This window comes from Bos grunniens, chromosome 6, assembly GCF_055505025.1.
Source record: "Bos grunniens cultivar Pamir isolate PY7600 chromosome 6, Bosgru_T2T1.0, whole genome shotgun sequence".
Taxonomy (NCBI): Eukaryota; Metazoa; Chordata; class Mammalia; order Artiodactyla; family Bovidae; genus Bos; species Bos grunniens.
In genome coordinates this window covers 51,208,983-51,224,223 of record NC_141170.1, presented here as the reverse complement: position 1 = coordinate 51,224,223, position 15,241 = coordinate 51,208,983, and the positions used below count along the sequence as shown (strand labels likewise).

At 36.8% G+C, this 15,241-nt stretch overlaps 1 protein-coding gene across 19 annotated transcripts in view; it reads right to left on the bottom strand.

The window, feature by feature from the left end:
• Positions 1-15,241, bottom strand: part of FRYL (FRY like transcription coactivator) — a 269,726-nt gene that overhangs the window by 62,954 nt on the left and 191,531 nt on the right. For 18 of the 19 annotated variants that reach the window (XR_015165432.1, XM_086405843.1, XM_086405844.1 and 15 more), the window contains 10 exons: positions 13,929-14,124; positions 13,066-13,190; positions 11,091-11,148; positions 8,704-8,795; positions 6,463-6,635; positions 4,904-5,064; positions 4,245-4,355; positions 3,042-3,196; positions 2,636-2,735; positions 17-185 (listed from right to left, as the gene is read on the bottom strand). Coding sequence is in view for 18 of the 19 variants with exons in the window: in XM_086405843.1 (XP_086261969.1) it covers positions 17-185; positions 2,636-2,735; positions 3,042-3,196; positions 4,245-4,355; positions 4,904-5,064; positions 6,463-6,635; positions 8,704-8,795; positions 11,091-11,148; positions 13,066-13,190; positions 13,929-14,124 (1,340 nt within the window). In the remaining variant the exon portion in view is untranslated. Of the gene's footprint in view, positions 1-16; positions 239-2,635; positions 2,736-3,041; positions 3,197-4,244; positions 4,356-4,903; positions 5,065-6,462; positions 6,636-8,703; positions 8,796-11,090; positions 11,149-13,065; positions 13,191-13,928; positions 14,125-15,241 lie in introns of those variants that run through there. The other variant, XM_086405851.1, reaches the window with a different exon arrangement.

Here is a 15,241-nt window from a genome sequence, read left to right as displayed (position 1 = left end):
AGTTGAACAATCATACCTGAGAATATGGCGAGAGTTAGCTCGGGATACGCCCTTGCTAACTCTTCGGACAGCTGATAGTAAGACACGGAATACAGATGCGGCAGAGGGGCCAGCTGGCTGAGGACGCCGTCCGTTCTCTGGACCTCCAGCTTGTGAGCATAGCGAAACATCTTCGGTTCCAGGATCTACAGGAATGTAACCCATCCATGTAAGCTTTTGTGGGTCCTCTAAATTTCAGCTATAATTAAAAACATAAAATGTTCTCCCAAGAAACATTATAGTTTAAAAGCTATAGAGTTGTATAAATTGTAAAGTTTCTTGGATGCTAATCTCTAATTCCCAGAAATGTTTGCAAAAGGTCTCTAATTCTTGTTCTTTGTAATTCCAAATGAATACTAGAACAGAGGGTTATAAGGATCAATTTATCTTTCTTTCTAGCACTTAGGGGAAAAAAAAAGTACCAGTCCTGTTGGGGGCCGGCGTGAGGCACTCCGCCCATGGCAAAGGTCATGAGGAAGGAGGCTTGACATACGCAAAGGCGGGATCGAGCCTCAGGAGTCCCCCTGGAAATTCTCGAGCATCTACCCCCATAACCAGAGTCTGCCTACTTTACTACTTTGTGCTCTCCCCTACACCTCTGACTTTACGGGGGGCTGTCCCCCACCACCTCTTTCGGAGAAGGAGTTAACTTAGAGCTCCAGTTAATAATAATTCCTGGGCGTGATAGGAGTGTTTCAACCTACAAACTCCTCTGAAGGTTCTCTAGCCTGCCTGACAGGCTTGTCCGGCCACATGTGATTGCTCACAGCCTCCCAACCGTGAGAGGCACGAGATGCTTTAAACCTTCTAAAAACAGGTTCCTTAGAAAAGTTAGAAAACCATTAGTATAAGTATAGTGGGCTGATTAGAAATTGTATTGGTGAAGGGTTTTTCATTTGTTGAGCCAATGTTTGTTGCTAAGACTCCACATCCCCTGCCCTTACACACATTAATGAATATATAGAAGAAATAAGTATTAACCTTTGATATAAATCACATTAGACCTTAGGCCAAGTAAATTCTTTCCTTAACTAAAACCCACTACACCCTCACCCTATAGGAATGTAACTTTATTTGGGTGGCATCTGTTTTAAGAATAATCACCCTTGGAGAAAAAAGTATTCTGGTTGACTGACCGCTGTCACAAGGAGAGGGTCATAAATTGTCAGCAGGCCCCCCTGGCCAGAAGATGATGTAACACCCCTAAGACCTCTGTATACATTTGTGTGAAGCACCTGACTTTAATAAAAGTCAGGACTGCTGTCCCCGCGTGACTTCTGTATAACATCTCAGTGTATAAAAACAGACTCTGGAAAATAAAGAATTGGGATCAGTTCCTCGAAATACTAGTCTCCCCATGTCTCTCTCTCTCAAACTCTGGCTGAGTCTCCATTTGGAGCGCGGAACCTGCCATGCTTACTAATTATGCCTGGGCTTCTAAGATCCGACCGGGCAGGCCTCAGTGTCTCCTCTCCTTCGGGAGAACGGAAGGACGCCTGCGGCCTACGTAAGTGGCGCAAGCTTCTTGTCTTAAAGTTTTATTGGTCTCCCGCGTAAACCAAGCTACTCAGCCTCTTTTCTCCACTGAATTTTCCTACTGAGCTATCCTCATTCTATTACTCTTTATATCTTTGATGAATATTTAAATAGTCGCCGACGCCATCTACCCTTCAAATACCCTGGATCAGCCGGGGCTGGACCCCGGCACAGTCCCATCTTGATAAGCTCTGTAATTCTTTACAAGACTTTAACATTCCTTGTGTTGAATGCCAGTAACATAGTTTGAAAATAACTTCTGCAACTTAACATACAATTATTTGAAGAAGATTTATCACTTTTCCAATTCAAAATTATGACTATATAAAAATATGCATATGTGAAAAAAAATCTTCAAACCTATTTTGCTTAATCATGGATTAAATATAAAATACAAGCAAAAAATTCTTTTGATATTATACTATACAAAGAGCTACACCCCTCAACCTTCTTCTTAACTAATAAAGACATTAGGGTATAATTCTTAAGATGATCCCTCAGAACCACTTCAAACCCTTTGGGAAAATGTGCATCTCCTTGAATCCCATTCTTAACCTTTGGTTAAGAATGAAGAACCACATCCTACCATCAATGGATATAACCACATATCCAAGTGAAATGTCTAAGTTATTCGTCTCAGTCTAATAAAGAAAACTCACAAAAGGTTATCATAAAAGAGCTAATTACTTTTCACTTGATTCTCCAAAACAAACTGACTCACATTATTCTCATTTGCTCAACAGAAACAGGTGAAGGCACACAGAGGCTCTAACCACTCAACTTTTCCAAGTACTCAGACACACAGAGGCATACACACAGGTGAGTGTGGGGGTTATCACACACAATCCTCTACAATACACTCAAAACTTTGCATTATTTGTAGACTTAAATGACCCATATTATCTTAGTCTTCTGTTTCTAATGATAGTTAGGAATCATACCATACATCACTATTAAAAATAAAGATGAACATTAGCATACTTTCCAAGGCAAGAACAGATTGCTGTGCTTCGTTAAGTCCCGAGTAAAAATATATTTTAATTAACATTTGTTTACAAACCTGTAAAAGTTGCATAGCAACTTCATAGATACTTCGAGAAGAATCAGCGGCTTTAAACAGTATCAGATTGAGGAGCATCACTGTGTCACACTGATAATCCCTAGGGACAAATTTCCCATGTTAGATAAACAATGTTTAGAGGCTTTCACACCAGTTAATAAACATGATATGATATAAAGGGAAGGATGCAGGCATGCAGGGGCTAAGCCTATGAGGTGACTGTTTTTTTTTTTTTTAAAGGCAATAGGTAACAACAGGTGCATGGTAATCATTATCACCATTTGGTTAGATTTTGTTCGAGTTTAAGGTAAGAAAATATTGGTTTATTAATATTGCTGAGCTCAAAAAGACACATTCTGTTTTTTAAGAGATGCTAAATAATGAAAGATAGCAAAAGCTAGAGTACCTGTTCTGGAAAACATTGGCTATGGCTTTGAAACAACCGGCTGCCACTCTCTTGGAACCAGTGTAACAGCGATCCACCGCCCAATACATCAGGTTGCTCTGATCCGGGTTCAGCTCCAGCAGTAATGTAACTGCCTCACAGCCCAACTGATGAACCTAAGTAAAGGCCACAGAATTGCCCAGGAGAGAGAAAGGGATGTATTATTTATCTACTCCTCTTACATTTCAATTAAAATAATACAGTGCATATATTTATTGTATTTCATCACAAAACTCAAGTCTCCTTTAGTTCAACTCTTTCTGATTTTATTCAACCAGCAGAAAAACCAGCACAGAGAAATTAAACGTGGTCTCCTGCTTTTTATATAAGACTCTTAGTCGTACAATTCAATTTTCCAGCAGAGCCACAGAGGTGGCTGATGAATAGGAACAGTGATTAAGTGCTTTTAGGAAAATGAGTGATTAACCTCCCCAGCTATTTTTGTCAAAATTTATTGTTGTTTTTGATAGCCCAATACAAAATACATTTCTTCCAGGGGGAAGAAATGTAAGTCTTATTTTAAATTGTGAAGTCTGTGTTTGTATGGTATAAGTAATAAGGGGGGAAAAGTGATTAATTGGAGAGTCATCAAAAAAGTTAAACAGAGCAAATAGCATATTTCTTACATGGAGCTTAAAGTATTCCACAATTATATTCTTTTACTGATTTAAAACCGTTTGTGAGATAAATACACACTACTATATTAATCCTCTAAGAGGGAAATTAAAATTATTTAAATGAGAACTAAATAAGAATTAGAAATCTCTTAGTTTATGGTATGCTATTTAGTTTTACCTAATATGTTTTGGACCCATAATTCTAACCTATCTTATTTCAAAAAGACATATTCAGTGAGCCATACAATAACTCTAAATGATGCAATGTGTGTGTGTGTGCGCTCAGTCATATCCAACTCTCTAAGACCACATGAACGGTAGGCGCCCAGGCTCCTCTGTTTATGAAATTTCCTAGGCAAGAATACTGGAGTGGGTTGCCATCTCCTACTCCAAGGGGTCTTCCCAACCCAGAGATGGAACCTGCATCTCTTGCATCTTCTGCACTGAAAGGCAGATAATTTACCCCTAGTGCCACCTGGGAAGCCCCCCAAATAATGTAACGCAGTGGTAATTTACTACAGAATTTTAAGGGAACTGTCATAATTACCTTTTTGTCCAGAGAGTCCAAAATGTTATCCAACCATTTGTACAAATAGCCATCTGATGAAAGTCCTACATTATCTGCAACAGGGCCACAACAGAGTACAGCAGACATAGCCTTCAAACAATAATATTAGAATTACATTTAAAACATTTCAGAGGTTACATGTTGGTTGCTTAATGAGAAGAGGCAGGATATTTTACTCATGCTTATGTAGCCACAATATCTTTGATTTTTTTGTTTATAAAGAAAAGCATAATAGTAACTTTTGAAATGAAGAAATTTACTATGAGCAGTACATAAATATCATGATACTACATTAGACATGCAGTTTGAACAGTACTGGAGGTGAAGGGGAAAAAAAGATCAAGAGAAAGTACTTAAGTAAGAAAAAAAATAAGTATTTTTTTGAGGCAGTCCTCAATTCTTTAAGAATATGGCTTCCAGTTTTCATAGATTCTGGAATATTTCTACATTATATTTTATGCATTTAAATAAACTTCCTGTATAAGTGTTTGAATACAGCAGGCAAATATATATTCTAGTACTCTTAGGTACTCTGAAGAAATCCTGATCCTTTTTATAACACCAGGCACTGAGAGAGAAAAAAATTTTAACTCCACTCTTAACCTAAGAAAAAAGAAGTCAGATTTTTAGGTAAATACCTTCAGTGCACAGTACTGATGTCTATTAATTTGCATATTTCTATCACTGTATCTGTCCAAGGGTGTAAACATGATGCTAAAAGGACCTGCCCAGTGACTGAACAGCATAAACAGACTGTGACGAAGGCTCTGTTGAGGAAAAATGCTTCTTCTCTGGTGCACTGTAAATAAAAAATAGGCAGAAAAAATTATTTCCATTTCTTCTTCCCTTAATATGCACGTCAATTTATTTGTTATTGGATGGTGGTGATGTCAGTCACTCAGTCGTGTCTGACTCTTTGCAACCCCATGGACTGTAGCCCACCAGGCTCCTCTGTCCATGGGATTCTCCAGGCAAGAATACTGGAGTGGGTTGTCATTCCCTTCTCCAGGGGATCTTCCTGATCCAGGGATTGAACCCAGGTCTCCCGCATTGCAGGCAAATTCTTTGCCGTCTGAGCCACCAGGATTGTTACTGGATACATAATATTATATAAAAAGAAAGCAAAAGTTTTCATTTTAACCTACTCCCAACCTCCACAGTAACAGAAATTATTTACATATATGCATATCACAGGAACAGAGCTGCAGTGTACATTATCATGTTAAGTGAGATGCAGTGTTATGTGAAATACAGCATCTTGCCAAGTAGAAGTGCATGGCAGTCACAATGCTACTGAAGGCTGACAGAGCTGAGCATCAGGACCCTGCTTCTCCCTGGGTTGTTGCTGGCTACGTGTTAACCTTGGCCAAAACATTAACACAACATACTTCTGGATCATGATTAACCAGTAAGAAAGGGCTTTGGACTATATATACTGTTTTCAGCTATACAACAATCATTACATGGAATCTTGATATATTGATCAAGACAACAAGGGAGCTGATCTACTTGCAGTAAAGTGTGAGGTCTGGAGTTAAAACCCACTCTGCTGCCTTTTGCTGCTGGTTTAGGTGATCTCCCTTTAGGTGATAACCCTTCCCTGGTGGCTCAGAGGATAAAGCGTCTGCCTGTAATGCGGGAGACCCGGGTTTGATCCCTGGGTTGATCCCTGGGTTGGGAAGATCCCCTTGAGAAGGAAATGGCAACCCACTCCAGTATTCTTTGCCTGGAGAATCACATGGACAGAGGAGCCTGGTGGGCTACAGTCCACGGGGTCGCAAAGAGTTGGACACGACTGAGCGACTTCACTTTCACTTTCTTTCTTTCTTAGGTGATCTCCAAGGAATCTTTCCACTTAAAAAAAAAAAATCTATTCTACAAGCTCTCTGCAGCAATCCTTGCTGAAGAAACTCAACAGTATCATACTGAACCAAAGTAGAAGTTATAGACAAGTGCTGAGTAGTGGATTAAATCATATCTTTACATTAGTGAGCTTCAGATCAGACAATGTAGAGGAAACCATGCTCTTTTCCTCTACACAGCATCATTTACCTCTCAAGTTCCAAAAGCTACCCTGACATATTTTTCAAATGTTTACAAGTTGCTTGTCAATTTAGATCCACCATTCCTCAGGGGGAGAAAAATTATGATAGTCTCTTAATATTCATTTATGGGTTTGAGGAACTAAAAGTCATACCTGGAACATTCTGAATGATATTCGCCACTAAGGCACTAAAATGGCATCGTATATCCTTCAGGGTGTCAGAATCTTTTTCATTTTCTGCTTCCAGGAGTTGTCTAGTTAAATCTACGTATTCCAATAAAGTGTTGTTGAGGAAATGTGTTTCAGTATCAAGGCCACCACTTGCACTGAAAATATGGAAGAAAATTCATGTTAAGGAAAACATGATTTTAAACTATAATTTAAGTCAACATTATTCTCTCCATCAAAATATATGGCTTTTCAAAATAAAATTATAAGGAGACACAATGGGAATAGGAAGGATCAGTTTAGAAGGTAGAAAGAAGAAAGACTAATTGTGTACATTTACACAGTTGTCCTACATAGACATATTATGCCTTTAGCATAATCAATCAAATACCCATCAGGTACCTATTCTCAGCAAAAATTACTGCTATTACTGGGGATACAAAAATTTAAGATAATTCAAGTAAGACTGTTGGTTTTTTAATCTTCTATTTTAGACCTTGGAAGTTTCTTCAAGAATCTCTACAGGAAGATTCTCTTTGAGGCCAGGGTTCTGGGCCTAGAGTCCACTGACTGCAAGGAGGTCACTGGTGAAAGAGTCCCAAATCCTGGATTCCAGTCTTGTTCCATCAGTTATTAAGTATGTGACCAGTAGGTACTTGAGAGTGTTTTACCAATAGTAATTTAGTTAACTTTTCCTTGTTATATTTATTTGAAAATACCTCTAAAGTTTATGATTCCAAAAGTAAAAATGCTCTTTCAATAGCTGCAAATAGTTTTTTTTATAAACATCCTAAAGCCATGAAAATAAGAGTAAGGAACCACAGTGATTGTACAGCATATTAAAAATATCGGTCTATGACTATAAAAATATGTTGAATGTATTCATGATGAAACTCTCCTTTATTCCTTAAGTGAGTGCTTTTAAACTCTGGGTCAACACTTCACAGTGGCTGGGAAACTAACATGGTAGATTGTAAGCTGACTCAGAATAACTGAGTACCTACTATGCACCAGGCACAGAGGATCAACTGATTGAACAAACCGAAGAGCCCTGCCTCCTGGCCATTCCAGAATTCATCTTTTTTTCCTTAAGCGAGGAAAAAAAAAATGTCCATAATAGTGTTCACTTTATCTTGATTTCTCTTGGGGCAAAAAAAAAAAAGACAAATCCAAAAATAAAACATGCAACTGCGTTATTAACATTACAATAAAAGCAATAAAAAAAGAAAAAATATTTAGATGTATTTTAGGTTAATTTTTTGCATCAGGTTCAGCAAGTGTCAAATTCATTTTGGCTAACTTCCATTGTTTTATTTTTGTGAAGCAACAAAGGGAAAAAAAAAAGAATGACGCTTCTTTTTTCTTTCATTTGCTTTTCATTTACTATAATAGTAAATCAATGGTTTAGATTCTCTTTGATTAAAGCTATATTTTGAAAGCACTTGTGAAAAACATTCGATATCAAAGGTGTTAGGTGCACTCAGAAATAAATGATCAGGATAAATGGTAAAGTAACAATAAACACTATACTTGCTTATTAATATTTTTTTCCTCAGGATCTTTTCTGGAAATGGTCAGATTCATTTTTTCCCTCCTTCAATGGTCAGGCAACACCATTATGTTTCTAGGGAAACAGTTATTTCCCTACATAAAGCTGATGGAATTTTCCTCAAGGCCCTGGCCTTAGGGTCAACAATAATTTTAGGTTTTATGTTTTTTATTTGTAAAGGATGGAAATAGAAATTATGTTTTTGGATTTCATAATTGCTCTAAGCACAATAGATTAACAGTTGACTGAAGTAAATTTGCAGTTTTTTAGCCTACATGAAAGGCTAAACTTTCATGTAGCCTTTAAATAACATGATTTTTACAACTCTAGAAAAAACAGAGCTTGAATATGGTAAGACATAGTTAAAACAGACACCCATCCCTGGAAAAAAAAAGCTTGCTGTTTACTGCCTAGATTACTAGATCTCAAGAAATATTAAAATCACAAGGACATTCCACTCAACCTTTGCCTGAAGCAATCTGTACAAGTGGTAGTTCTTCAATATATTTTTTAGCCATGGGCTAATGTATTAGATACATCTTTAGTAAATAATATTTATAGTGGTGCAGATTTTTTGTTGTTACAAAGGTACTTTTCGGTTTTTATATATTTTCTGAGGAAAAAAAATATGTTCTCTAATAAATTACAAGTTTTAAAAATCAAAATCCAATACCTACCTGTGACTAATGACACCAGCATCTGCCAGCAGTTCAAATATTCGTACCAGTTGTACTCGTAAAATATCTCGACGCCTGCGCCGTTTCATATTCTATTCCAAAGATAACAAAGATACTAATTAAAAGTCCTTTAAGTAAGTTGACAGAAAATTTGCTGGTGTAACTTAGAAGGAATACTGGGAATGCCTTACGAGTTTGGAGGCTTGTTAGTTTGCTTCTGCAAGGTAGATGTCAGACAGTCTAGGGGCTATTACATCAAAAAGGTATGTGTAGATTAATTTGAAATTAACAAGACAAATAAAATCAAATGACATTTTATATAGTAATAAACTTATGAAGGGAGAAATAGAGTTAAGTCCATAATTACTTTATGGTTACCTTTAGGTCAGATTTGCTAATCTGACAACTTTAGAGGAACTGAAACAGTAAACTATTCCCTTTGGATGATAAAGAATCCCTAAGATGCTCCCAATAATATGACAGAAAAAAAAAAAAAATATGACAGAAGGAGAGGGAAAACATCACAAAGGGGACTAAAGAAACCCCACAGATTTCACTCATACCATGATTTTTCACTTATCAGTTAATTCTGACACACAAAAATACAAGCAAAAAGAAATCCCTTTGATCATTATGGTGTGAATAAATATGTTTGTCCTACTAAGGCCAAAGTATTAATGCCTAGAATAATAGTCGTAACATCTCAACTTGATTCTGCTTCTAACAGGAACCAATATAATGGTAAGATATAATAAATCTCCTGTATCACTTTCTTCTTGAGCTCATCATTTCATTCATGATGTAATAGAGACTAATAAGAATTAGTCTTTCACTTTCTTGTCTACAACCCAGTTTTCTGCCTTCTAAAACAGGCCAGTTGTGGATAACCAGTTCGTTAAATTTACTGCTTCTCTGAGCTCTTAACAAGTTTGCTGCAATTCATACTGAATGAAATGGTTTCTTAACAGTGCTTGAGGATTTCTGCAGTTTCAGTTGATTTGCTTTCATTCTGTGTTCATAGAAAGACTGTGAGTCTAATGCTCTCAAAATAGCGCACATTCAGACACATCACTGTGCATATCTATTCCCTTGCTATGATGACTTTTTGTCCTGAAATTGATTAGTATACATACTGCCACTTAATTTTATTTCCAATTCTACTTGCACTGTAACCAACATATTATTTTGAAGCAAAAATCTAATCAATTACAAAATGGAGAATTATCACTACTCCATAGGGCTGAATTAGAAAAAAAGGAAGTGAAGAATTACAGATGCTGTCATAAGGTCCCCATACAAAGTAGCTACTGTCATCTTCCTCTCTTGTTAAAATTCCTCAGAGGATTGCCATTGTTAATAGCATTCTAATTCAGTGTTCTACATCAGATTCATCTAAGGTGCTTAAGAAAATAGATTTCTGGGCTCTACTCCAGGGATTCTCATTGAATAGGCTAGGCCCAGGAATCTATAATTTTTGCAAGCTGTCTGGCTAATTCTCAGATTCTACTGCCATTTGGGGACCACTGGTCTATTGGCTAAAGCTGAAATCAGGGGCTTTATCCTTTCACGTATAGTTCCTTTCTTGCTTTCCAGCCTCATATCCCATCACTTTCCCCATAACAATTACAAAGAAAAACGTGCAATGTCCACATTTTTTAAAAGTAAAGTTTGCAAACGCTGTTCCCTATACCTAGAATGTCTTTCCCTTGCTTGTCTACTGGGGAAATATGCTTCAGAAATTCACCTCAAATGTCACTACCTCAACTAAAAAGCTTTCTCTTACTCCACAGGCAGAACCAAAGGCTTTCTTCTCTGTAGCTCATATAACCCTTTACCTGTTACTTGATTTGTGTGCATAATACATTGTTGTAATTATAGATTATACATCATCTGTTCCACAAGAACTGTGATTTCTAAACGTAGCTCAGAACCTGACGTGTAGATGTGGGGTTCTAGACCTGGGGTTGGCAGAATACAGCCCTCAGGCCATATCCAGCTCATTGCTGCCTGTAACTGTAATAGAGCCACACCCACCTATTTAGCCATCTAGGCAGCAAAACTGAGCCACTGCAACAGAGACAGGATGACCTACAAAGATGAAAATAACTATCTGATCGTTTACAGAGATCAGTGGACTCTGATCTAGACTCTGACCACCCTAACTTCAGGCAGAGAAAATTTAACATCTGTATTACAGAATGGGTTTCTGAGTAAGACCTCCTGGAGAGTGGGGATGGTAGTGGTTTCCACATGTTTTTAAAATGTTGAAAATGGCACTAGACTTATTTACTTCTGAATTTCTAAGTTTTGTTTTACTATATAGAATATAGAAGCCAATTTTCAGTGTTTGCCAAATAAATATTTAATGATATAAAAATACAGTTTACCTCTGGCCTTCGTTCAAGCGCTTCTTTAATTATGGGATGTAATTCCTCTATTAGTTCCCTACAAGAAAAATAATATACATTCTTTCAATTAATAGCCAAACATATAATCTGACCTGTAGAAATATGTAAATATTAATATAATGATATAACCTGACAAACGTTAACCCTAATCTTACTGTTTTAAACACAATTTTTATTGTGTGTATGTTTTTTGTTTTTTGGTCATACTACATGGCTTTACGGAATCATAGTTCCCTGACCAGGGATCAAACCTGGGTCCTTGGCAGTGAAAGCATGCAGTCCTAACCACTGGACCGCCAGGAAGTCTCTGTTTTGTTTTGATTGTGAAATAACACACACACTCTGTAGAATATGTGAAAAACAGGAAAAATGGCATAGGCCACTTATTCTAATTTGTAGAGATAAATACCTGTTCAATCATTTACAACCCATATATAGTTTACATAGTTGAAACTCTAACATACATAAAATAGTATCCTTTTATCTTTAATTAACATTAGTATAAGCACTTCTACATGCCATTATTTAATTTGTAATACTCTAGTATTGGGTTGAATATGGTAATTTTCCTAACCATTTTCAGTTATTACTGACTCATTAAATTTTATCTATTAAATAATGTCCAGTGAACACCTTTATGTATTAATCTTTGACTTCAATTCTGATTATCTCAATAGGATTAGTCCTTACAAATGAAATTATCAATCAAAAGGTATGAACTTCATGAAAATAATCTTTTTTTGCTTATATTCTGATTTTAAATTGTAAATGTACTCACTGTAGAAAATTGGGAAAATACACAAAAAAAGAAGAAAATAAAATCCATCTGCAATTTCATTGTCTATAGAAACTACTGCAGACATTCAAAGTATCTGCTTCAGAATTGTTTCTATTTATGTGGATTTGTGAAACTGAGATAATTTTTGTACCTCATTGTTTTCTATTAGCACAACAGTATATCTACTTGTCCTAAAATAATCTTCCAACACTTCATTTATAATGAATGCTATCCAGACCTACAGATATGATTTATTAACCTATTCTCTGTTGTATATGTTACCTTGGAGACAAAACATCAACCATTACACCATATCAATAGAGGACAACCTCAAAAGAAAAAATTCAGGATCCAGAACTTCCCTGGTGGCACGGTGGATAAGAATCTGCCTGCCAATGCAAAAGACACAGGTTCGATCCCTGGTCGAGGAAGATTCCACATGCCATGGAGCAACTGAGCCCATGCTCCAAAACTACTGAACCGTGAGCACTCTAGAACCTGCATGCTGCAACTGCTGAGCCCACGTTCTGCAGCAATGAAGCCTGCACATGCTAGAGCTTGTGCTCCTCAACGAGAGAAGCCATGGCAGTTAGAAGCCGACACTAGGCAAAGAGCAGCCCACGCTCACCGCAACTAGAGAAAACTTGCACAAAGCAAGAAAGACCCAGCACAGCCGTAAATAAATAAATATTTTTTTAAAATTCAGGATCTAGTCAGCAATAACAAAGAAGAAACTCAGGCAAAAACGAAGAATTTGCTTTATGATTGTGAAAAACATCAAGAATGATATAAAATATGTATATAAATAATTCTTTTAAAAATAGCCACTCTCTTGAACAAGAAGCAGAAAAACTACTTTTAAGCAACAGAATCACTATGTAAGACAGGAAGGAAAATATTATACCTTTACATGGCATTTGATAATCTCTAGAACATGTTTATGTATAATATATGATTTTCATAATCATTCTTTGAAGAAAATAGGGTAAATGTTAAGCAAAATTAGAAAATAAATGTGCAGATAAATTAAAGGACCTGCTAAATGTTAAATGGCTAGCTAGCTGGTAAAAGTCAGGATTGATATGAAACTATCTGGATAAGTATGCTACCTTGCCTTCTCAAAAAGTAGCCACATTTACTATTCTACTACCTACAGAAACATATAAAGATAATTACCTAAATGCTCCTGGGTTGGTCCTGCCAAGACCTAGAACAAGGGATTCAGTGATTTCCATGCTCTCAGAGCGCATCATTGGAACTATGTGCTTAAACAAGGATGAAGGGGATGGGATGCCAATAATCTGAAAAAAAGATATTATATTTATAATAGCCACTAATGATAGTACATTCAAATAAATAATGACATTTCAGCAATATTTGGTCACAGACAAGGGAATAACGACATTTTAGAATGAACGGTGCTTCAGAATTCACCTCTAACGCACATAATCTTAAAGGGTCACTGTGAATTTGCTGACTACAAATTTGTTAACAGAAGTGGGATTTGCAGGCCTCTGAATTTCTTACAGACACTCACTATCGTGTAATACAGGCTGACTCCCTCCCTTAGCTTATTTCTTTTGACCTGTAAAAATAAGTAAAAACAAAAAAACTACTTCTAAAAGAATCATCAGTGTTAAACACCCAGTATTAAGTTTTGTCAATTTCCTTCAACCATCTGATAATATTTTATTTCATATCATGGAGACCATATCACTGTTCTTATCAAGTTTTTGTCCCACTACATAATTTAGGGAAATTCTAAAAGAAAAAGTTATATATTATTGGTTCCAACTAAGCATCCATTAAAATATTGGATTGGCCAAAAAGTTTGTTTGGGTTTCATACGCTCCTATGGAAAACCTGAAGGAACTTTTGGGCCAACGCAATAGTAATAGGGATTTCTTGAACCATTTTCAGTATTAGTCCATGTAACTAATACATTTTTCAATCGAGTTACTTTATTGTCTGAAAAAGAAATTTTAAAACATTCCTTTTATGCTGTCATTTGGGTTCAATGACAGAACTAAACAACTTACTTTAGAATCAATGCTGTAGCCACTATCAGGGGTGGACGCCAGCGTCTCAGGCGGAGAACACCTCACAGAACCCGCAGATGTTGAGGATGCTGCGGAGGTCGCTGCACTGCAGCAAAGAAGCAGGTAGTTTCTCCACAGGCCAATGTATGAGTCACTGCTTGTGGTAGTATTTACTTTCTTAGCATTGATGGGGCTACTGAGAAAAAGAAGAAAAACAGGTAGATGTAAATAACATGTGTTTTTAAAAGTTTCTTTTAAACAAAAGCTCCTCTGTCCATGGAGTTCTCCGGGCAAGAATCTGGAGTGGGTGGCCATTCCCTTCTCCAGGGGATCTTCCTGGCCTAGGGATCGAACTCGGGTCTCCTGCGTTGCAGGCAGATTCTTTACCATCTAAGTTACCAGGGAAGTCCAACTAAAGCTAAATTTCTACCAATTTAGGGGAGATGGTTAGCATAAAGTATTTATTACTACTACTGAATCCCTGTGGAATAAGATATAATGAGTAAAATACAAGATTGAAAGTTAAAACATTATAGGATCATTTTAACATAATCTATTATTTCTGTGGGTACAGTTAATATTTTATCAGGTCACATTTGATAACTTATTCTATATACTCAATGCAGAGGAAAAAAAGTGAAAACAAAATGAAAATCACCATTAATCCCACACCAAAATAAGCTGATGTCCTTTTCATTATAGGGGACTGGAATGCAAAAGTAGGAAGTCAAGAAACACCTGGAGTAACAGGCAAATTTGGCCTTGGAATACGGAATGAAGCAGGGCAAAGACTAATAGAGTTTTGCCAAGAAAATGCACTGGTCATAACAAACACCCTCTTCCAACAACACAAGAGAAGACTCTATACATGGACATCACCAGATGGTCAACACCGAAATCAGATTGATTATATTCTTTGCAGCCAAAGATGGAGAAGCTCTATTTAGTCAGCAAAAACAAGACCAGGAGCTGACTGTGGCTCAGGCCATGAACTCCTTATTGCCAAATTCAGACTTAAATTGAAGAAAGTAGGGAAAACCACTAGACCATTCAGGTATGACCTAAATCAAATCCCTTATGATTATACAGTGAAAGTGAGAAATAGATTTAAGGGACTAGATCTGAGAGATAGAGTGCCTGATGAACTATGGACGGAGGTTTGTGACATTGTACAGGAGACAGGGATCAAGACCATCCCCATGGAAAAGAAATGCAAAAAAGCAAAATGGCTGTCTGGGGAGGCCTTACAAATAGCTGTGAAAAGAAGAGAAGCGAAAAGCAAAGGAGAAAAGGAAAGGTATAAACATCTGAAC